The sequence below is a fragment of the Mustela nivalis genome, assembly GCF_964662115.1.
Source record: "Mustela nivalis genome assembly, chromosome: 10".
NCBI lineage: Eukaryota > Metazoa > Chordata > Mammalia > Carnivora > Mustelidae > Mustela > Mustela nivalis.
In genome coordinates this window covers 8,452,609-8,476,066 of record NC_139029.1, presented here as the reverse complement: position 1 = coordinate 8,476,066, position 23,458 = coordinate 8,452,609, and the positions used below count along the sequence as shown (strand labels likewise).

The window sequence follows — 23,458 nt, the reverse complement described above, 5'->3', positions numbered from 1 at the left end:
TCCAAGTGCTGCCTCTCACCAAGGCCCTCCCAGGCCAAGCATCCTCCTGTCTGCCTTTTCTTCTCCATTGCACCCCTCTTCGCCCTGCACTGTCCAGCTCAGTGAGCAGCTGAGGGCCTTCATCGGTACCCAGCTACCTGCTAGCAAGTAAGCATCACGGGAGACTTTTGTCCTTCTCATTCACCACCATGTTCCCAGATCCTCGAGCAGGGCCTGACTCAGAGCGTGGGCTCAATCCATGCTTGTTGAATGATCTAGAACTCTACTCTTCTCCTACCACGGAGACCCCGTGGTGCCTGAACACAGCACGTCCTCAACTCGGGAGACACACATCTTTACATTTATTTAGAATGCTGGCTGGCAGCTCATTTTTTGGTCTCCTTTCACAGGTTGTCCTGAGAATAGAGGGTTTCCTGGGGGTTGTCCCAGGATGGGGCCAGCAGGGCCTCGGCCTTCCTGGTACTCATTTCTAGATGACCCTCTCCATGCCCTGCCTTCAGCAGAGTGCCCTGCATAGGACAGATTCCCGGTCAACGTTCACTGAGTAAAAGACTAATGAGATGACTATAAACAAAGGAGATGGTAGACATGAACATGCAACAATGTCCAGAAAGGGCCCCTTCACACAGCTGAAAAGCGAGCAACAAAATGAAATCAGCTCCAGCTCCTGTTTTATCAAGGCAGGAAGTTCAAAAACAGAAAGGTGAGGATACCAAAGCCCCCAGTGGTGATCAGAAACTTGTTGTGAGTCACCCCGCAGGCTGCTGGCAGATTTAGGGTTCAGCCACCTCTCCCTGGTCCCCCAAAGCTGCCTCAACTTTTAAGTCGGGATTTGAACAAGGAAATTAACAAATACTGAAATGGACCTTCACTTTTTGTAGCTGGCTGGGCGTCCCTCTTTCTTAGATGGAACGTCTCTGCTCCTTTGCCCCTCACAACCGTCGTGAGCCTCCACCCCTGTCCAGGCCAGGACGTGAGGCTGTGTCACCCACCCACCCAGCTGCCATGTGCAGGCCACTTACATTATTTCATTCCCTTTCTGTAATGAGCTTCCCAGGCGGGCATTTTCCACAGACGAAGCTGAGACTCAGTGGAGCTCAAGGGCGTCCAGGAGAAAGGGGACGTGAAGCCCACCGGTCTGCCTGACCTCAAAATGAAGTCCGTATGACCTCCTTCTGTTACTTAGGGTGCTCCCAACTGGGTGCTCTTGACATTCGGGACCAGATAACCCATTGTCGTGCGGGCAGTCCTGCGTACTGTCCGATGTTTAGCAGCATCCTGGCCTCGACTTACTAGACGCCCATAGGGCCTCCTCTGTAGTCCCGATCAAACGAGTCTCCAGACATGGCCAAATGTCCCCTGGGGGCCAAAATCGCACACACCCCTGCCTCTGTTGAGAACCGCTATGCTACATCATGGCGCCTCTGACCCTACCACGCAGGACGTCACTCAACATGGAACCACATCCTGTGCCGGGTCTAAGAACACAGAACCTACTTTGCCTCCAGTTTGGTATGAAAAAGAAGTTAGGATAATGTTTGTCAGCAGATGCCCCACACCTGGAGCGCCTGGTCAGGTTCGAGTCCCGGCTCTACCCCCAACTAGTTGACTTCGGGCAAGTTGCTTCATCTGATGAAGAGGAATGATCACGGGACCAGACTCGGGAAATGAAGTGAGAAAAAAATGTGTGAAGACTACTGTAGGGGAGGGGAAGAGGCCGTCCCCAAATGGGCCATTTTGGCACAAGGTTTCTGTGAACTGAAGACAATTGAGAAACAGTGACCCCAAAACAGATCTCGGCTCTCCCCCACTTGCCTAAATGTAGGATACAAATTCCCCTTGTGCAGATCTGCAGATCTCGCCCCTCCCCTCTCTCACACCGGGAAGAACAGCAGGAGACAACCCTAGACCCTCATCAGCCCAAAGAGACCGCCAGAGGAATCTCAGATCAAGATAAGTGTACTTTTATTTATTTATTTTTAAGATTTTATTTTTTCATTCGGCAGACAGAGATCACAAGCAAGCAGAGAGGCAGGCAGAGAGAGAGAGAGGAGGAAGCAGGCTCCCCGCTGAGCAGAGAGCCTGATTCGGGGCTCGATCCCAGGACCCTGGGATCATGACCTGAGCTGAAGGCAGAGGCTTTAACCCACTGAGCCACCCAGGTGCCCCAATAAGTGTATTTTTAATCCCTTCCACTTAAGTCCCCCATCCCTTCACCCACCTCCCCTCTGGTAACCATCAGTTTGTTCTCTATTATTAAGTCTGTTTTTTGTTTTGTCTCCTGCCACCCCTTTATTCATTTGTTTTGTTTCTTAAATTCCACAGATGAGTGAAATCACACGGTATTTGTCTTTCTCTGCCTCAGTTCACTTAGCACTATACTCTCTAGCTCTATCCATGTAATTGCAAATGGCAAGATTTCATGCCCCCTTTTTTTTGGCTGAATCATTCCATTATATACCACCTCTTCTTGATCCATTCATCTATCTATGGATGTTTGGGCTACTTCCAAATTTGGCTGTTGTAAATAATGCTGCTGTAAACATAGGGGTGTACATATCCTTTTGAATTAGTGTTTTGGTATTCTTATAAATATGAAATTTTTTCATATTCTGGGAAATTCCCAGTAGTACACATGACTACTGGACCATATGGTGTCTCTATTTTTAGTTTTTTTGAGGAAACAACATACTGTTTTCCAGAGTGGCTACTTTCATGTGCATTCCTACCAACAGTTCAAGAAGGTTCCCTTTCCTCCACACCCTCACCAACACCTGTTGTTTCTCATATTTTTGATTTTAGTCATGTGCATGATGCCACATTGTGCTTTTGATTTGCATTTCTCTGATGATGAGTGATGTTAAACATCTTTTCATGTGTCTGTTGGCCATCTGGATGCCTTCTTTAGAGAAATGTCTATTCATGTCTTCTGCCCACTTTTAAAGTGGATTATTTGTTTTTTTGATGTTGGGTTCTATAAGTTCTTTATATATTGTGGATATAACTCTCTATCAGATATGTCATTTGAAAATATCTTCTCCCATTCAGTAGGTGGTCTTTAAATTTTGTTGATTATTTCCTTTGATGTGAAGAAGCTTTTTATTTTGATGAAGTCCCAAGAGTTTTATTTTTGCTTTAATTTCCCTTGCTTCATGAGACATACTTAGAAAAACGCTGCTATGGCTGACATCAGAGAAATTAGTATCTGTGCTCTCTTCTAGGAGTTTTATGGTTTCAAGTCTCACATTTCAGTCTTTAATCCATTTCGAGTTTATTTTTAGGCATATTTTAGGCATATTGAAAGAAAGTGATCCAGTTTCATTCTTTTGCGTGTAGCTGGTTTTCCCAACATATTTGTTGAAGAGACTGTCTTTTTCCCATTGGATATTCTTTCCTGCTTTGTCAAAGATTAACTGTGGGTTTATTTCTAGATTTTCTAGTCTGTTCTATTGATCAATGTATCCAGTTTTATGCCAGTACCAGACAGTTTTGATTATTACAGCTTTGTAATATTACTGCAAGTCCAGAATTGGGCTGCCTCCAGCTTTGCTTTTCTTTTTCAAGATTGCTTTGGGTATTCAGGGATTAGGATTGTTTGTTCTAGTTCTGTGAAGAAAGGGATTGCATTGAAAGTGTAGATTGTTTTCGGTGTACAGGCATTTTAACAATGTTTGTTCTTCCAATCCATGAGCTTAGAATGTCTTTCCATTTGTTTGTGTCATCTTCAATTTCTTTCATCAGTATATTACAGTTTTTTTTTTAAGATTTTTTAATTTATTAATTTGACAGAGAGAAATCACAAGTAGACGGAGAGGCAGCCAGAGAGAGAGAGAGGGAAGCAGGCTCTCTGCTGAGCAGAGAGCCCGATGCGGGACTCGATCCCAGAACTCTGAGATCATGACCTGAGCCGAAGGCAGCGGCTTAACCCACTGAGCCACCCAGGTGCCCAGTATATTACAGTTTTAAGAGTACTGGCCTTTTACCTCCTTGGGTAAGTTCATTCCTAGGTATTTTATTATTTTTGGTACAATTATAAATGGAATCATTTTCTTAGTTTCTCTTTCTGCTGCTTCATTATGAGGGAATAGATAAATAGATACACAAAGGATTTCTGTACATGGGTGTTGCACTCTGTGACCCTAGTGACTTCATTGACCAATTCTAGTAGTTTTTTGGTGGAGTCTTTAGGGTTATCTATATAGTATCATGTCATTTATAGATAGTGAAAATTTTACTTCTTCCTTACTAGCTTGGATGCCTTTTATTCCTTTTTCTAATTGTCTGATTGCAGTGGCTAGGATTTCCGGTACTATGTTGAACAAAAGTGGTAAGAGTGGACATCTCTGTCTTATTCCTGATTTTAGGGAAAAAAAATTCTCAGTCCTTCACCATTGACTGTGATGTTAGCTGTAGGTTTTTCAAATATGTGGGTTTTTTATTATGTTGAGGTATATTCCCTCTAGACTTACTTTGTTGAGGTCTTTTATCATGAATGGATGTTTTACTTTGCCAAATGTTATATATTTGCATATATTAAAATGATTATATGGTTTTTATTTTTTCTCTCATTGATGGGATGTCTTGTGTTAATTGATTTATGAATATTGAGCTACACTTGCATTCCAGGGATAAATCTCATTTGAACATGGTGAATTATTTTTTTAATATATTGTTGGATTTGGCTTGTTAATATTTTGTTGAGGAGTTTTGCATCTATGTTCATCAGAGATACTGACCTGTAGTCCCCTTTTTTTGTCACATCTTTATCTGGTTTTGGTATTAGGAAAATGCTGGCCTCAGGGGCGCCTGGGTGGCTCAGAGCGTTAAAGCCTCTGCCTTCGGCTCAGGTCATGATCCCAGGGTCCTGGGATTGAGCCCTGCGTCAGGCTCTCTGCTCCACAGGGAGCCTGCTTTCTCCTCTCTCTTTCTCTGCCTGCCTCTTTGCCTACTTGTGATCTCTCTCTCTCTCTCTCTGTCAAATAAATAAAATCTTTAAAAAAAATTTTTCTCTAAAAAAAAAAAAAAAGGAAAATACTGGCCTCATAGGATGAATTTGGAAGTTTTCCTTCCTTTCCTTTTTTTTTTTTTTTTTAATAGTTTGAGAAGAACAGGTATTAACTCTTCTTTAAATGTTGGTAGAATTCACCTGTGATCCTGGACTTTTGTTTGTTGGAAGTTTGTTTTGTTTTGGTTTGGTTTGGTTTTGGTTTTGGTTTTATGATGCAATTTCATTGCTGGTAACTGATCTGTTCAAATTTCCTATTTCTTCCTGATTGATGTTTCTAGGAATTTATTTATTTCTTCTACACTATTTAATTTGTTGGCATAGAATTTTCCATAATATTCTCTTACAATCCTTTACATTTCTATAATGTTTGTTGTTATTTCCTCGCTTTCATTTTTTATTGTGTTTGAGTTCTCTCTCTCTCTCTCTCTCTCTCTCTCTCTCTCTCTCGAGTCTGGCTATCAATTTTGTTATCAATTTTGTTGTTATTTTTTTATTTTCAAAAAACCAGCTCCGGTTCCATTGATCTATTCTACTGTTTGTTTGCTTTTGTGGGTGAGGGTTCTATTTTATTTATCTCTGCTCTAATCTTTATTATTTCCTTCCTTCTACTGACTTGGGGTTTTGTTTGTTCTTTAGGTATAAGGTTAGGGGTTTTATTTGAGATCTTTCTTGCTTCTTGGGGTAGTCCTGTATTGCTATAAACTTCCCTCTCAGAACAGCTTTTGCTGCATCCCAAAGATTTTGGACCATTGTGTTTTCATTTTCATTTGTCTCCACGATTATTTTTTTAATTGATAATCTTCTGGGGAGACCTTTGGTGGTGAACAGACTATGGTGGTCCCCATGGTCTCCATGCCCTGACATTCACACACTTGTATGATCCCCTTGTATGGGCAAGACCAGCAACTTGTTACTAACAGAATATGGCAAAGGTGATGACATATGTGTGATTACATGTTTGTAAGTACTTTAGATTTTAGTGACCATCTTGCTGGACTCTGTCTCTCCCTTAGTCACTTGAAGGAGGTAAGCAGTCATTTGGGCATCTCAAATGAGAAGAAACTATGAGTGGCTTCTAGAGTGTAGGGGTGACTTCTGGCTAGAAAAGAACTGAAGTCCTCAGTCTACAACCTCAAGAAACTGAATTCTGCCAGTGACCTGAGTTTGGAAGTCAAGACTCGGATGAGACTACAGCCCCACATCTTGATTATAGGTAAGCTGTTCTCAGACTCCAGATCCACAGGAGCTGTGAAATAATAAATATGTATTATTTTAAGCCATTAAGTTTCCTGTAATGTCGTCATCCAGGAATGGATAATTAACACACTTTTCCATCAAAGCTGCTCGCATATAACACATGAATCATGATGCCTACCCATGTCCCGAGAAACCCAATCCAAACTGCTTGTGTAGGTATTTGCTTTCTTTGCAAGGATCCAAGACACCTGTAAGACTCCTCTTCCACTGATCATAGGTGAGGTCCTTGGTACCAAGAGAAGGAAAACCTCCATCTCCAACACTTGCATGGATTTAGACAGCAGTGAGACTCGGTGTTATTAGAGAAGTATCTAACAAACATGGGCCCATGTAAAAACTAATGTGGGCTGCACTGGCATGCAGTATCAAGATTCCCTTTCACTGTGAGCAGAGAAAGTGGTATGGGCTAAGCAAAGACCAAAAAATCTTTTTTTTTTTTAAGATTTTATTTTTTAAAAATAATCTCTACACACAGCATGGGGCTCAAACTCACAGCCCCGAGATCAAGAGTTATAGGTTCTACCAACTGAGCTGGCCAGGCACCCTTAGGGCAAGGTTCTTTGTAAAAGTGGGAATGATACATAAGATCACCAGAGAAAGAGGGTATAGTAAGGTGTCTGTCTTTGAGAATGCAGTTTGCAGATTCAGATGGCATCCAGAGGTTCCCAAGACAGCCCTGTCACTGAAAGCCTGCCTCTTGGTAGCCAGGGATCTGAGTTTGAAATTCAGATTAATGATGTGAGTCCCTACAACATCCATAGCCCCCCAGAGCCCACTCTTTCCCACATGGACTCTCTCTTTCCTCTTTCCCATCTCTTTTTCCAATCACTTCCCCTAAAATCTGCCTTTAGTCCAGCCAATGGATGGCTGACTTGAGCAAGAGTTCTACTGCAACAGCATTTCTCTGACTGGAGGCTAATCTGGAACCAGTCTGTTGGAATTTTGCTGGTGACCTCTGAACCCAAGAACAATTAGGTGTCCCCTCCTCCAACAGGCAGCATGACCCCAAGCCGGGCTTTAGCTTTAGCGTCCTGAGTACAGACTCACCAGGGACAGTATGACCAACTGTTGGCATTCACTCTACACAGAGGTTGTGTGTTAGGACTTTGAGAAATTTTTAAAGACCTTTTTTTCCCTCCCTTTGATATTTATTTCACCTGAGTGAGAATGTTGGGGAGTATTGCTAGATCCAGGATTAACCACTGTTGGTGCCAGAAAGAAAAAGCAGCATTTTAGATTTTCTTAGGTACTAAGTGAGACTGTTCCAAGGCTCCTTATCCTTCTTGTGTGGGCCAAGCATTGACTGAGCATCTCCTTAAGCAGCCCAAGAGAAGGACAAAGGCGCCCCAGGGTTACTATATGCTTTTTATATAACCGATGACAGCGTTTCTAATTTTCAGGGAGCATGGGAAAGAGAAAAACTTCTTATCAGAAAACAGGAAGGACCCATGAAAGCCATCTTCCACGTGATACCACGTCACGGGGACCCCCTGGTCCTCCAACCGCTTCATATAGAGCAAGGCGTCATCACGGAGAATGTCATGCTCACAGCTTACCACTAAGGCTGCAGGAAGCTGAGCGATGGTCTCATCATCCCTGAGCAGAGGGGTATTTTCTATATCCAAAAGATGTTTGTTTTCCAGGTAGGCAGCCTCATTAAAAGGGCCGGGAAACAGAGGTCGGTAACCTGGCTTTCTGAATCTGCTGGGAAGGTTGTCGGCGCTGAGCCACTTCTGGCACTTTCTCCAGAATTCCGGGGGTATGAAAGTACCGCCCAAGATGGCGTCCCACCAGTGAAAGTCCATAGCCATATATTTGAACATACATGTCATCATGAACTTCCGGGAGAGGAACGGGACATTTCGGTTCTGCCAGTGGGACGGCAGCTGCAAATTGATGAGCTGGGTAACTGGATAAACCAAGACCTGGGCCTTGATCTGGGGAAGATCCGATCTGCCCACCAGAGCCTGGGTGACAGAGGCCACGTGCCCTCCCCCAATACTGTCTCCACAGAGCACAACACGGGAGGGGTCCACCCCATAGCTTTTCAGGGTCTTCAGGAAGTGAATGGAGGCGTTCAGGCAGTCTTGGTAAATGCTGGGGTAATGGTGATCAGGAAGCTTTCTGTACCTGAGAAGCAAGCAGGGAACAAAAGAATAGCGGTGTGGACAGCTGCCGAGAGCCATTTTACCTGTGTCCTCCACTCCTCCTTGCAGTACTGTCTCTGACTAAATCCCCAGAATGGCCCTGAGAGAAAGGGATTTTTATCCCCCTTTTATGGAGATGAGGATGTGAAGAGCCTCCCCGTTGTCTTCCAGGCAGGGATTCTTGCCTCCAGCACTAGGCTCCGTCTGCTGCGGAGACGGAGACGCAGACACTCCACACAAGATTATGCAAGTCAAAAGCTATTTGAAGTGGAAGCAAAACAACCAGTAATGCCAGGAAAGGCAAAGGAAGTTGCTTTTCGTCTCACTGGCTGTCTGGAGAGGAAGGGTGGAGGGAACTAAAGCTCAAATAAAGGGTAAGTTTCTTGGGGTGCCTGGGTGACTTAGTGGGTTAAGCCTCTGCCTTCAGCTCAGGTCATGATCTCAGGGTCCTGGGATCAAGCCCTGCATCAGGCTCTCTGCTCCTTGGGGAGGCTGCTTCCCCCTCTTTCTCTGCCTGCTGCTCTTCCTTCTTGTGATCTCTCTTTCTGTATCAAATAAATAAATGAAATCTTTAAAAAATAAATAAAGGGGAAGTTTCTTTCAGGAAGAATTTTATTTTTCCTTCAGAAATCTAACGACCAAGGTTTGTTCTTACTAATGACTCAAGTAGCTGTCTTTCCTTCAGGGTTTGGGGAAAAAGGGAGCAGATTGGAGGGCACCATGAGGGTGGAGGTGAGGAAGGGTGGGCAGGCAGAAAACAGACACTGTTCTGGCTATGGCTATAGCATCCAGAGGGCTGCTCTGAGTAAACCCCCAGAGTATATCTCTTCATGGGAATTCAAGGGCAAAGAGAAAGGACTTTAAAATGTGTACACTACAGTGAAATATTATATGGCCATAAGAAGGAAGGAAATCCTTTTTTGAGAGAAAGAGAGCATGAAAGCAACAGCGGGAGAAGCAGAAGGAGAAGGAGAGAGAATCTTAAGCAAGTTCCATGCTCAGCACAGAGCCCAACATGGGGCTTGATCTCACAACCCTGAGATCATCACCTGAGCCGAAATCAAGAGTCAGATGCTTAATGGATTGTGTCACCCAGGCACTCCCTGGGTCTTTTCAACTATCCAGAATAACAGTATCCTAAGCAATTTCCTGCAAGTTTTTCATGCAGGTGTTCCTGAACACTTTTTTGTGTTCAAGGAGTATTTTCATTACCACAAAGTTCTTCTCAGATGTAGATTCTGACAGAAACTCTTATCAACGGGATTTTAGACACAATGCTGAGCTGGTCAGGAAGTATGTCGAGTACTGGAAAGACATTGCCTTCCTCAATCTCATGAAGAAGACCAGAGGTGCTCTATATATTGCTTTAAGACACACAGATGCACTGTCTACTCAGCCTGGGGACAGCCAAGATTTGAAAGGCCTTGAGTATAGGGGTTGAATCTAAAAGAACAGTTTTTAGTTTCTCTCACTTGCCTTCTTGAAACTGTTGCCCAGTGTCTTCTTGTGTCTTGAGACATTCCTGGCATTTATCCCTGCAGTTAGTTAGTTGTTTTGACAACAGAATAAACACGTGCAGAATCATCACCCTAAACAACAGCCAGGACCTTGACCATAACCTTCAACCAATCCTATAATATCCCCACCAACATGTCATCTCACTGCTTTCCCCATCTGAGAGAACGTTACCTTGAATCCTGTATCCATCATCCCTTTTCTCTCCTTTTAACATAGTTTTATAATGTCTATCATATTCCTTACAAATATTCTTTTGAATTTGCCTTTAACTTGATAAAAAGAGTCTCAGGCTTTATGTAACTAAAAAAAAAAAAAAAACCTGTTCACTTAATTTTCTACTGCTAAGATGCATTCACATTCTGGGGTGTCCTCCCAGTTCATTTTTTTAAATGGTTATGTAATGTTAGTAAGAGAAAGGATAAGAACCACATGATCCTGTCAACAGATGTAGAAAAAGCATCTGATGAAATACAGTATCCTGTCTTAATAAAAACCCTCAACAGAGTAGAGATAGAGGGAACATACCTCAACATCATAAAGGCCATATATGAAAGACCCACAGCTAATATCACTCTCAATGGAAAAACTTGAGAGCCTTTTCCCTATGGTCAGGAACAAGACAGGAATGTCCACCTTCCCCATTACTATTTAACATAGTACTGGAAGTCTTAGCCTCAGCAGTCAAACAATAAAAAGAAATAAAAGGCCTCAAAATTGTCAAGGAAGAAGTCAGACTTTCACTGTTTGCAGATGACATGATACTCTGTATATAAAACCTGAAAGACTCCATCAAAAATTGCTAGAACTAATACATGAATTCAGCAAAGTTGCAGGATATAAAATCAATGTGCAGAAATCTGTTGCATTTCTATACACCAATAAGGAAGCAACAGGAAAAGGGAATCAAGCCCATTTTCAATTGCACCACATACAATAAGATAACTAACTAAGCCTAACTAAAGGGGTAAAAGATCTGTCCTCTGAAAACTATAAAACACTTATGAAAGAAATTGAAGAGGACACAAAGAAATGGAAAAGCATTCCATGCTCATGGATTGGAAGAATAAACATTGTTAAAATGTCTAAACCATGCAAAGCAATCTGCACAGTTAATGTAATTTATCAAAACACCAACAGTTCTCACAGAGCTAGAACAAGCAATCCTAAAATTTGTGTGGAATCACAAAAGACCCAGAATAGCCAAAGCAATCTTGAAAAAGAAAGGAAAGCTGGTGCCATCACAATTCCAGACTTCAGGCTTTATTACAAAGCCCTATTCATCAAGACAGTGTGATACTGACACAAAAACAGACACACAGATCAATGGAACAGAATAGAGAACCCAGAAATGGACCCACAACTCTATGGCTGACTCATCTTTGACAAATCAGGAAAGAATGCCCAATGGGGGGGGGGGGGAGACAGTTTCTTCAACAAACGGTGTTGGGAAACCTGGACAGCAATATGCAGAAGAATGAAACTGGACCACTTTCTTACACCATACACAAATGTAAGTTCAGAATGGGTGAAAGACCTAAACATGGTACAGGAGACCATCAAAATCCTAGAACAGAACACAGGCAGCAACCTCTTTGACCTCAGCCACAGCAAATTCTTACTAGACATGTCATCAGGGGCAAGAGAGACAAAAGTGAAAGTGAACTATCGGACTTAATCAAGATAAAAAGCTTCTTGAACAGTGAAGGAAATGATCAACAGAACTAAAAGGCAGCCTACAGAATGGAAGAAGATATTTGCAAACAACATATCTGATAAAGGGTTAGTATCCAAAATGTATAAAGAACTTATCAAACTCAACACCCCAAAATACAAATAATCCAGTTAAGAAATGGGCGGAAGACATGAACAGACACTTTTCCAAGGAAGACATCCAGAATTCTTACAGACACATGAAAACATGTTCAACATCACTCATCATCAGGGAAGTACAAATCAAAAACTATGATGAGATACCACCTCACACCTGTCAGAATGGCTGAAATTAACAATACAAGAAATAACAGGTATTGGTGAGGACGTGGAGAAGGGGGAATCCTGCTCCAATGTTCGTGGGAATGGGAACTGGTTCAGCCGTTCTGAGAACAGTTTGAAGTTTCCTCAAACAGTTAAAAATAGAACAACCCTATGATCCAGCAATTGCACTACTAGGTGTTTACCCAAAGGATATAAAAATGCAGATTCAAAGGGGGTACATGCACACCCAATATTTATAGCAGCAATATCCAATAGCCAAACTATGGAAGGGAGCCCAAATGTCCATCCACTGATGAATGCATAAAGAAGGTGTGGTGTATATACACAGCAGCATATTACTCAGCCTTAAAAAGGAAGGAAATCTTGCCATTTGCAATGACACGGAGAGAACTAGCATCCATGGATGGATGCTAAGTGAAATAAGCCAGTCAGAGAAAGACAAGTACCATGGGATTTCACTCATGTGGAATTTAAACAACAAAACAAATGAGCAAAGTGGGGGGAAGAGAGAGAGGCAAAGAGAAACAGACTCTTGCTTACAGAGAACAAACTAATGGTTACCAGAGGGGAAGAAGATGGGGGAAATAGGGGACGAGAATTAGAGTGCACCTGTGGTGATGAGCACCTGGTGATGTATGGAAGTTTTAAGTCACTATATTGTACACCGGAAACTAATAGTGCATTGTACTGTACTAGGTTAACTAACTGGATGTTAGTTATGTATGTATGTTAACTAAGTGGAATTTAAATAATCACCTTTTTTTTAAAAAAAGGAGAAAAGAGTCTGGTTTTTGATCTGTCTCTCTCTCTCTCTCTCTCTTTTTTTTTTTCCTTTGTTCACTTGTTTTACTTCTTAAATTCTACATGTGATTGAAGTCGAATGGTATCTCTCTTTCTCTGGCTTCTATCCCTTAGCATTACTCTCTAGTTCCATCCATGTTGTTGCAAATGGCAAGATTTCATTCTTTTTAGAGAGAGGGAGGCAAGCCATAAGAGACTCGGTGATAGAGAACAGACTGAGGGTTGATGGAGGGAGGTGGGTAGGGAGATGGGGTAATTGGGTGATGGGTATTACGGAGGGCACTTGTGATGAGCACTGGGTGTTATATGTAAATGATGAACCACTGATTAAAAGAAGTTAAAAGTTAAAAAAAGATATCATTCTTTTTTATGGTTGGAAAAAGAAATTATATATATAGATATACATATATATACATATATATATGTATATCTCACATCTTTATCCATTCACCTTTTGATGGACTCTTAAGGTTGCGTCCATAATTTGGCTCTTGTGAATAATGCTGCAATAAACACAAGGGCACATATATCTCTTCAAATTAGTGTCTTCCTATTCCTTGGGTAAATACCCAGGAATATGATGACCAGATCATGGGGTAGTTCTATTTTTTATTATTTTGAGTAACCTCCACACTGTCTTCTACAGTGGCTGCGCACAACAGTCTGGAAGGGCTCTTTTTTCTCTCCACCCTCGCCCACACTTGCTTCTTGCCATGGTTTTTCACACACTCTGTGTTGATGAGTGTTTGGGTTGTTTTTGAGCTTTTGCCCTTTTGAACAGTGCCATGCCCGGGTCCGTGTGTGCGCATGCAAGAGTGCCTCTTGGAGGTTAGGGTCTCTCTCTCTCTCTTCTAAAAACCAGCCACGTGTTCATGCCCGTCTTCTCCCATCCCTGCAACCTCCACTGACTTTCTCCAGCAACTCACCCAACCAACAGCAGCACAGAGTCCGTCTCCAAGACCAGCAAACTGCTCAGGTTGTGGAAGAAGTCTGCAAGAGTAGATCTGGTCACAGCAACAGCCACCCCGAGTGGCCTCTAGGGATGTCATCCCTGCCCACCCCCACCTCCACCCCTTCCTTGGACCTCAGGGAGAGCCTGTCAGTCCTGTCGGTTTTCAACTTTGGGTATGATGTTCTCTTTCTGTCCCTGTTCTTGCCTCCTCTGCAGTGATGCTGGGTGGCTCTGCCTGGGCAAAACCAAAAAGCCAGGCCACATATCAGACACGTGACATCTGCCCCTGGTTCCTAGATGTTGGGGCTCGGATGCACCTCAGGGACTCACCAGCTGCAACATTTCCTTTTACAGTGGGGGTGGATGAGTGGGAACTGAGGACCAGGGAAGACTTGGTGACTTGAAACCTACAAAACCAATACCAGGGAAGGGAGATAGGCCTGCCCTAGAATATTAATGATAATTACACACATGTACATACAGATATGTGTTACTAAGAAATAAGCAATGGAGGGATGGCCATTGCTATTAGCCGAGTGGTACCTCTGAGGTTCTCAGAGGACAAGTCCATTCTCAACAGCAGAGCCATGATGGCACAGTGCCAGACCATATATGTACCAAATAAGCCTCTAATTCAGTGGCGGTCCACCTTGGTTCTGCATAGTTGTACCAGAGAGTTTTTCCAAGTCCTGATGCCCAGGCAGAGCCCCAAACCAACCAAACCAGTGTCTCTAGGGCTGGGGAATGAGCAGCAGAATCTCCCAGATCATGCCCACGAGGCCAACAACCAGGAATTTGGGAATGACTGATCTGACCGAGAGAAGTGAGGGGTTGGGGGGGCGAGGGGGTTGGGGTTGCAGGCTTCACTGACACCGCTCTGGGGAGGTGATGGAGGAGAAGTCACATTGAAGTGGGGAGTGGGCAGCTCCTAAGGAGGCCTCCACCCTGCTTGCAGATCAGCATCACCTGGGAGCTTTTTTTAAAAATGCTGATGCCTGGGCCCCACCGCTGAGCTGGACAGCGGCCTGGGCAGGATCTGGGTGTGGAAATGACTCTAAAACACCCCAGAGGCGGGACAGGGGGTGGGTTTCAAAGCACAGCCTGCGTGGAGACGGCGGCTGGCCCTCCCCATGCCATCTCCCCCGGTTCCCTGCTCTGCCTCCCTGGGACATTACTTCCTTTCCCTCAAGCCCCTGTTTCGGGCTCTGCGCTTGCGCTCCCTTCAGCATAGACCTAACAGGGCAGGAGGCGAGGGAGCCACCTGACCTAGGCGCCGAGAGGCTCAGCAACCAACATAAATACTTCTTTAGGGAATCCAAGTAAATGCCACCAGGATTTGTGTTGAACGGATTTCCCTATGAAAATCTCAAGTAGATGAGAGCCTGCCTTGCCTTTGTACAATTCATCCACCCCACCCCCCCCCGTTGGATCCCACCGCTCGATGAACGCTGACAGTGTGTTCATCATAGAACCTTTTTTTTGCATTATTATTGAATTTTCGAATATACTGCATAAAAATATTATTAATCTTGAAGACTGTGTTTCTCGGTGCCCCTTTCAAAATAGAGTGCCCCCCCAACTCTCTTGCCTCCCCGGTCCCCAGAGGGTGTTTCCCAGCCTCTGTAGGGCTGGATCTTACTCATCGGTTGCTTGGGCCTGGGATCAAATTTTACTTTTTGGAGAGGCTTTGTCAGGAAAGACTAACGATGCATCTGAATCATACTCTATTCCATCTCCTCGTGCTCTCACGCCATGAGATGACCCTAACTTGTTCGTTTTCTCTTTCACTGCCCGGCCTCCTCGTCTGAGTAGGCTCCAGGAGGGTCTTCCTTGTTCTCCACCCAGTCCCCTAGACCTGGAAGAGAGTCTGACACAAGGGAGGCAAATACTCAGGGAATATTTGCTGAATGTGTCCTGGTTTTACTTTTAGAAATAACATTGTGGCCCACAAAGGAAGGCTAACAGCCTAATGGGGTGCTCCTGGGGGCCTCTGAAAGGGAAGAACTGTCTTGGGGCAGGTAGGTAGGAGATAACCATAGTGAACCTCTAAAGAAGGAGAGCATCTTGGCAGCAAGTGAGGCTGTTGTTATTTCCACCACCAGGTGGCAGTACACCCCAATTCCAGGGACCTCGCTGGCGTCCAACCATCCGTCCATCAATCTGTCCATCCATTTGTGTGTCCATTCATGAACACATCCTTTCACCGGATTACCCACCCATCCATATTCCATATTCATGCACCCAGAGAATCATTAGAAAATGTAAATCCACAGGCAAGGCATTGGGGAGGAGACAGAAAACAAAACACAAGTCTTCCCGGCATGCTTGGAGTTTCCATTTTTAGGTGCAGAAGAGAGACCATAAATGAGGAGGCATGTGAAGGAACCAGATAAATTCAGTCGGTGACAAGTTTCATGAAGAAAACGTAAAGGAATGATGTCAGGGATGGAGACAGGGACATAGCACTCTAAGGAATGGTTCCTTAGGTAAGGTGTTCAGGGAGGCAGCTCTGAGGAGAGACTAGAAGGACAAACAAGGACCCACCCATGAAGCAAAGCCAGGAGGGGTGAGACAGCTTTTGGGGAGGCCCAGACAGCAAGTGCAGAGGATTCAGAGTTAGGAGGAGCTGGGAGTGTCTGGAACACAGGCGAGCCATGTGGCTGCGGCTGCAGGGAACTCTTTGGGAGGAGAGAGACCCAGGGAACCTGGGGCAGGGGTGTCCAAAGCCATCAGGGCCTGAGAGCTTGGTTCCATCGAAGGTCACTGGAGAGCCACCAGCAGGGTTTGGCACAGGACTTGGAAGCTCTGGCTTGTATTTCTTTAAAAGCTCTTTCTGGCTGCCAGGTGAGGAATGGACTGAGAAGCAACAGGAGAAGTGAGAGGGCCAAGGGGGCAGGCAAGAGAAGATGGGGTCTTGGTGTGATGTGATGATCACATCACCATGATGTGATCATGGTGGGGTTCAGAGCCTAGGAGAAATGCATGGGTTTGGGATGCAGTGTGGGTGGAGAACAGCTAGGAATAGCCAGTGGTGTCAGTGAGTGGTGGGGGAAAGAGGAATCAATACCCCAGTGCCGTCCATGAAAGCCCTACTGAGACACGGCACTAGCCTCACCTTGACTGAGACTAAAAGAACACCTGCTATATAGATATGCACATCATCTGCTGATGTGAGCCCAGAGCCCTTAGTCTGGGCTCCCTATAAAAATACCCAACTGCTGATTCCTTTAAGTTATTCCAAAAAGGTTCTCATGGGAAGGGTGCCAAAGTTGTGCATATAGATGAAGTTCTTCTTACCCAGGCTCCCCATGAACCCGCCTCCTCCAGGGAAGAAGATGATGCCTCGCCGGAGGCCAGAAGACGCTGCCTTGGGCCGGAACAGCCTCACAGGTATGGTCCCAAAATACAGGTCAGTTACCGTAAGTCTATCATCTTTCTTTATTCTCACAAAAGCTTGCAATAATTTGAGAAAACTGAGCATGGAACAAATTCCCAACTTCTCAAGTATTTCCGCCTGTTGGAGGTAAGAGAAAGAGGGGAAACCGTAGGAGAGGTCAGGACCCATCTGGATAGCAGATGACACCTGTCACCTATAATTGTGAGGGTGTCTTTGCAATCTCTCATTTGCCTCATCCACATGGACACTGGGCTCATCAGGAAGGACAGGCTCTAGGTTGTGTCCAGAAGGAGGGCTTGGATTTCAGAATGTCCTTCCAACAGACTTCGATTGAATAATGGTAGGAATTTGCCAAAAAGCTCAACCATGTTTGGGCTGAGTGGTTGATCACTGAGTTGAACAAAGCCAGTTGTCCTAGGTAACTGGCTGGCAGCCCTCCTCTTCAGCTCTCCAGCCTCAGATGGCAAAAAGGGTCATCACCTTGGTCCGTAGCTGCCATTGCCCTTGGGCTATGATGGATTCTTAAGCCATGTTTGTGTCCAACAGAAGAAAGTAACCATTAGGGACTTCTGCTGTTGACTCAGGAGGAGGGAGCAATGGCACAAGGCTATTCATTTGCATAGAATTCCACTGTTTTTAAACTAATATGGTCACTCTAGCTATAAACAAATGTCAATATATATCATGAAATATAGTTACAAGTAATATTGCATGTACAAGATGCTTTCCAAACATTTTGGATCATCTCTTCCAAGAAGCTCACATTAAACATGTGTCGTTGTCATAAGGGAAACAACATGAGATGATAATGATAAAATAAGACCAGCTAACACTTCTGAGTCACCTACAGCACACCACCTACAGTACTGGTCCAGGTGGTTATGAACCAGATTAAGCCTCTCAGCGAAACTTCTGAGTTAAGCACAGTTATTAGCTCCATTTTATGGATGGGGGAAACTGAGACAAACCAAAGTCAAGTGCCTTGCCCGCCAATGGGTAGGATGCAGAACATGTGTTCTAAAGCACTAAAGTAGAAAGAGCTTGGATTCGGGAGTCAAGCAAATCTGAACTCAAGTTTTAGTTTATCACCGGCTAGCTGAATGGCCTTGGCCATTACCTTCTCTGAGCTTCCATTTCCCTCATTTATAAAATAAGATAGTGTCCACAGCCCAAGGATGAGGCTTGGGAATTAGATGTGACCACCATGTGAAGTGTCTCCCTGGTGGGTCCTGGCAAGTATGAGCGCCACCCCTTCTCTTGTTCACACCCACTGGGATGCCCCAGTGCATTCCCCAGTGCATTCCCAAGGCTTCGATTTCTTGAAAGAGAACTCCAAACAAAACCATTATTTCCCTGCTTCAGCTGGAGGAGAATGAGGTGAGCTTGGCCCCCATCTCAGGGCACCAGATGTCTGTATCGAGACAACTTGGAACTTCACTGGCCAACTTATCTCTGAGCATCAGGACACCTCCTCTCAGTTCAAGTGGGCTCCAATAGTCACCTCCTCCCCAGCAGTTTCCCCAAACTCCCTGTACTCATCCATGGCTCACACGGTTTCCTGGAGCCCTTCTACCTGCCCACTAGGTAGATGGATGGGAAACTGACCTTCAGCTCCAATCAAGGCCACATTCTCATTGACTGATGTCATCCCTCTCACTCACACTGAAGGCTGCTGTCTCCTTGTGTGCCCTAAGTTTTCTAAGCCATAAGGTTTCTTCAGAACCCCTCAAGGTTTTATTAAATGCTATGGCCACTCATGTGTCTCCTCCCCACCCAGACTGAATTCTTCTTGTCAGCATTTTGCTTGTCATCACATCTCATTCATCTTTTTGCCTCCAACACCTAAAAGAGTAAGTGTTTCAGGGAATTTGAACAAGGCAGTGTGATGACAAGCCTTTCTTAGCATGACCTTCTCAAAGGTCACTAGATATGGCCAGGAAATTAGATTTGATTTGGTGTGGTTTTCCCAACTGTGAGTCCATAGTTTCCAGAGCTGGTAATGTAGGACAAAGTCAAGGGAAGAAAAATTAATACTTAAAATATAACTGTATCATGTATAGGTAACTATAATAAATATATTGCTTGTATATAAATATTATCATCATCACATCAATACCATATTACTATAGTTATATTATAAAATTTCTTTTTTTTTTAAGATTTTATTTATTTCCTTGACAGAGAGAGATCACAAGTAGGCAGAGAGGCAGGCAGAGAGAGAGAGGGAAGCAGGCTCCCCACTGAGCCCTGATCCCAGGACCCTGAGATCATGACCTGAGCTGAAGGCAGAGGTTTAACCTACTGAGCCACCCAGGTGCCCGTATTATAAAATTTCTAATAATGTATCAGTAGTAGTATAAATGGGAGCATCAGCAGGTTAGGGACACCTGAGGTCCAGAACTTTAGACAGAGATTGAAACACTTTCACAAAATATTCTAGCAGCATTTCCCCTTTAAAATAAAATCCATAATGCTTGTTATATTATTCTTTAAATCTTTTAGTAAAACTGCAAAATTATTACAGAATAATTTCAGGAAATGCTCTGTCTTTGCCTTCAGGTACTTGACATATATACTACCAATAATCTACTTACACTGAGCCCTTTCTGCGTGCCCATCACGGTGCCACTCACCTGATATGCATTTCCCATTCAATCCCCTCATCACCCCTATAAAAAAGCATCTCTTGCTATCCTCATTTTTCAAAGGGAAAAAAATGGAGACTCAAAGACCTCGGACCACAAAGCTAACAAGTGGGAAACTTGGGTCTCAGACCAAGGGTTGTCTGACACCAAAAGAAGGCACCTGATTTCTGGGCCATAAAATCTTTTTAGGCTTTTCTTCTTGCTCTTTAAATTTCTTATTCCTCCTGTACCTATTTGTCTTCCAGAACTGAATGAACCCTAAATATTTGGGCATCGTTTTCTTCATCAGCAGCACCCCGTGATGAGCAGTGTGTCCTGGGGGCACACTCCAGCCAGTGCTGGAGGGCCCAGGATGGGATATCCCAAGTGTCTTCAGATCTGTGTAACTGGACACGGAAACCTCTGGGAAGATGCAGGGAGAAGCCAGCAGGGGGAGCCCTCGGGAGGTGCAGTCAACTGCAGACCCCTGGGAAGACTTAGCTCAACGTCCCATAGAAGAAGCCTGCTTTGCTCCTCCAACAGGAGGAAGGAAGAACTTCTCCTGACCTAGCAACAAGCTCAGCCAATAAGAAGATACCACGACTCAGCCAATGAGAAGCCATCCCAGCCCTGGCCTCCATCTTCCTCTAAGGGACTTTCACTCAAAGCAGCCCTCCCACTCCCTCTGCTTCTCGGGAAAGAAGGGGTTCTCTCCTCTGATCTCTGGATTTGTCTGTGGTTTGCCATGACTTGGATGTCCCCCACTGCAATTCTTCTGCTCTTCCTGGATAAGCCCCTCTTGCTGGCAAAATGACTGGCTGTGTTACTTCCAAGGTCACTGCCCGTGTTGCGAGCGCCCCCGCGCGGCAGTCATCAGCAGGGCTGGCAGCTTGTGAGCGACTCTTGAAAAAACACTGAAGGTTGGAAAGATCTGGACTTTCCTGGGTCTCACACTAGCCTGTAGTTCCATGTGAAATCACCCACCGGTCTGAGACAGGCGAAGTGCATGGTCAGGATAAATAAGAGGGATGAGAGCTTTGCACCCTCAGCCTGTCTTCCTGGAGCCAGTAGCATTTCTGTAATTATAAACTAGACTTGTGCTATCTCTGAGAGTCATGCATACCCGCGGTGGAACATTCCAGCAGCACAGAGAGATATTTTACTTCTTCACCAAACACAGGGAGTCCTAATGACGTCATCTAAGTCTTTCACCAACCTGATGAGATGGACACTGTTGTTTTCCTTTCACAGGTGAGGAAGCACACACAGAAAGGTTAAGTACATGACCCAAGATCCCATAGCCAGAGCTGGGATGCACACACTGGCAGGCTGGTGGCAGCCTTGGCTCCTTACCGAGGCCTCTATCCTCCTCTTTCTACAGTTGCTCTACCTCTTCACCTCCCGCCAGGTAAGCAGCGTGAACTATTTGGCTGTTGTCACCCAGTATTAGGATATTGGGGTTAAATCCAGTGGGCTGTCTCCTACCAGATGCCAAATCTTTGTTTTTAAATCTGCTGCAGCTCTAGGCACAGACTGGCCTGTCCATACCCCTGGTCCTGGCTCCGAGCCTGGCCAGCATGGCCACTCTGACATGCGGGGTGAATTCACTTATGATTTGATCAGCAAATGGAAAGCACCTACTAGGCAGCAGGTCTGTGCTTATGGCCAGGGTTGCAGAGGTGGATAAGGCAGTCCCTGCTTTCGAGGAGCCTACAATCTATGCAGGGGAGAGAAGACCTATAGGTAATTAAGGGCATCAAGGTCAAAAGATGCTGTGGCTGAAGCCAGTTCATTCCCTGTTAGGCTGAAAGCCCTCTGAAGGAAGGGACGGGTCTGAAATCCTTTTAGGATCCTCAGAAAGCAGCCCAGGGATGGGTGCTCAGTAAGTGAGGTTGGAAGGAAGGAAGTGGGGACAGGTGGGAGAGAGGGAGGGAAGAGGAAGGGAAACAGAACCACAGACACAAAAGAGAGTGTGGCAAAGGCTGCCTTGGGAGAGTCTAAAGAGGAACGGAGGGGCAAGGTACAGGGAGAGAGGAAGGGAGCCCCAACCCATTACAGAGCCAGAGAGCAAACTCACCAAAGTGAGCATGTACAGGAACACGCAGTGCAGAAATCTGAACTTGGTGGAATATTGCAACGGAGGGGGGATGTCTGCTGTGAGGAAGTGCTGAAGGACAGCCCAGATGAAGATGCCTACAAAAACGCTGCCCACAAGTGCCAGCCCCGGGATAAGCATGTTCCCAGTGCTTTGAGGAGCTGTTGCTCTGTGGAGCCAGCCTGAGAGCTTGTGTTAGGAGAACCTGGTTATACCAGCTGTCTCCTGCCTTCCACGGTCTTGGGGCTTAGCTTTGAAAGAGTGCCCTGACCTGTCTTCTTACACGTAAACTCAGCTGAGCCAATAGGAGCTGGAAGGACTACTTCTCCAAAAAATGCTGGCACTGAGAAAACCAGTCCTGCCCATCAGTAGGTGTCTTGGTAGATGGGTATGGCAAAGGCTTGGGCTTTGGGGTCATGCCCCTGGCAGTTGGGCATGACATGGTTGCCCAGACCTCTATGGCCTGATTTTTCAACTGTAGAATACAAGACAGCCAGCCTTCTCAGCCAGGCTTCCTCACCAGAGGGTGGCTACAGTGGGCAAAGCACATTTCTTTCCAGTTAGTTGGCGCAGCCCCACTTTGACTGACATATGAGTCTAGGCTGCAGGGGGAGGCAGCATAATGGAGAGTCAAGAGGATGTACCTAGATGCCAGCCTGGTTGGCTTTGAATCCTGCCTTTTCGGCTTGCTGGCTCTGTGGCCTTAGATAAGTTATATCTGTTCTCTACTTCTGAGCTTCTCCTCTAAAAGAAGGAGATAATAATTAGCTGAGGAATTGTGAATCACACTGGAAAGAACGTGAGTGTGCAAATACCCTCTTTTTCAACAAATCTTATTTAGCTATAATAAATAAAGGTATGCACACCCAGGCATATGTAAGACTAACATAAATCATTAAATATACAGCTCAAAGAATTTTCACAAAGTGGACACACCCAAAGACCAGCACTCAAACCAGGATATAGCACATCTCTAGCACCCAGATGGTCCCGGCTCCCCACCACCACTGCCCCCTCCCCATTATACATCCACTAAAGGTAACCACTGCTGTTCCTTTAACGGCCAAATCAGTTGGCTGATTTCTGACTTTTATATAAATGGGCGTATCTGCCACATTGTCATCTATATTGACCAGTTCATTCATTCTCATTCCTGCATAACATTCCGTTGTATGAATCCGCTACAACTTTTTATTCCTTCTGCCACAGATGGACCTCTGAGTTTTTACCCATTCTTGATTGATTGCCTCTCAGGTCCAAATGCAATTATTGTCTGCTTTGTAAAAATAGACCTGCTAATTTCAGTCTTTTTCCACTGTCAGTTGGCAAGGAGGCATTGTCAGGAAAGCGTGCTGGAGGGACATCTGAGGAGAGCAGGCTCTACTCCCTTTGCCTGGGGGCTCACCTGGCAAGCTTCTGGAGCATGTGTGGCTTTGCCAGCACCCGTACTATGGTGTGTGAAGAAAGTTAACATAAGGAATTATTAACTGTAATAGGGTACATGAGTCACAAGAGATCGGCTAACAAGAAGTAAAAAGAACTCAAAAGTGTATAGGAATTACATATATAAGAAACAAGTATTCCCTCTTGTTGAGAGCTGAGGTAACATACCTCTCACCCCATAGGGCTGAGGTCTAGAGCTTGTCGGAGAGGCGTGGCATGAC

General features: G+C 44.8%; 2 protein-coding genes across 3 annotated transcripts in view; both read right to left on the bottom strand.

Annotated features, from left to right (window-relative positions):
* Positions 1–23,458, bottom strand: part of AADACL3 (arylacetamide deacetylase like 3) — a 58,507-nt gene that overhangs the window by 23,451 nt on the left and 11,598 nt on the right. The window lies entirely within an intron of this gene.
* Positions 6,808–23,458, bottom strand: part of AADACL4 (arylacetamide deacetylase like 4) — a gene marked incomplete at its 5' end in the record, with an annotated part of 29,263 nt that continues 12,612 nt past the window's right edge. Inside the window, 3 exons of the mRNA XM_082686709.1 lie at positions 6,808–8,395; positions 13,653–13,716; positions 16,976–17,192. Coding sequence (XP_082542835.1) covers positions 7,621–8,395; positions 13,653–13,716; positions 16,976–17,192 — 1,056 coding nt within the window. The 3' untranslated portion in view covers positions 6,808–7,620. The remainder of the gene's footprint in view (positions 8,396–13,652; positions 13,717–16,975; positions 17,193–23,458) is intronic.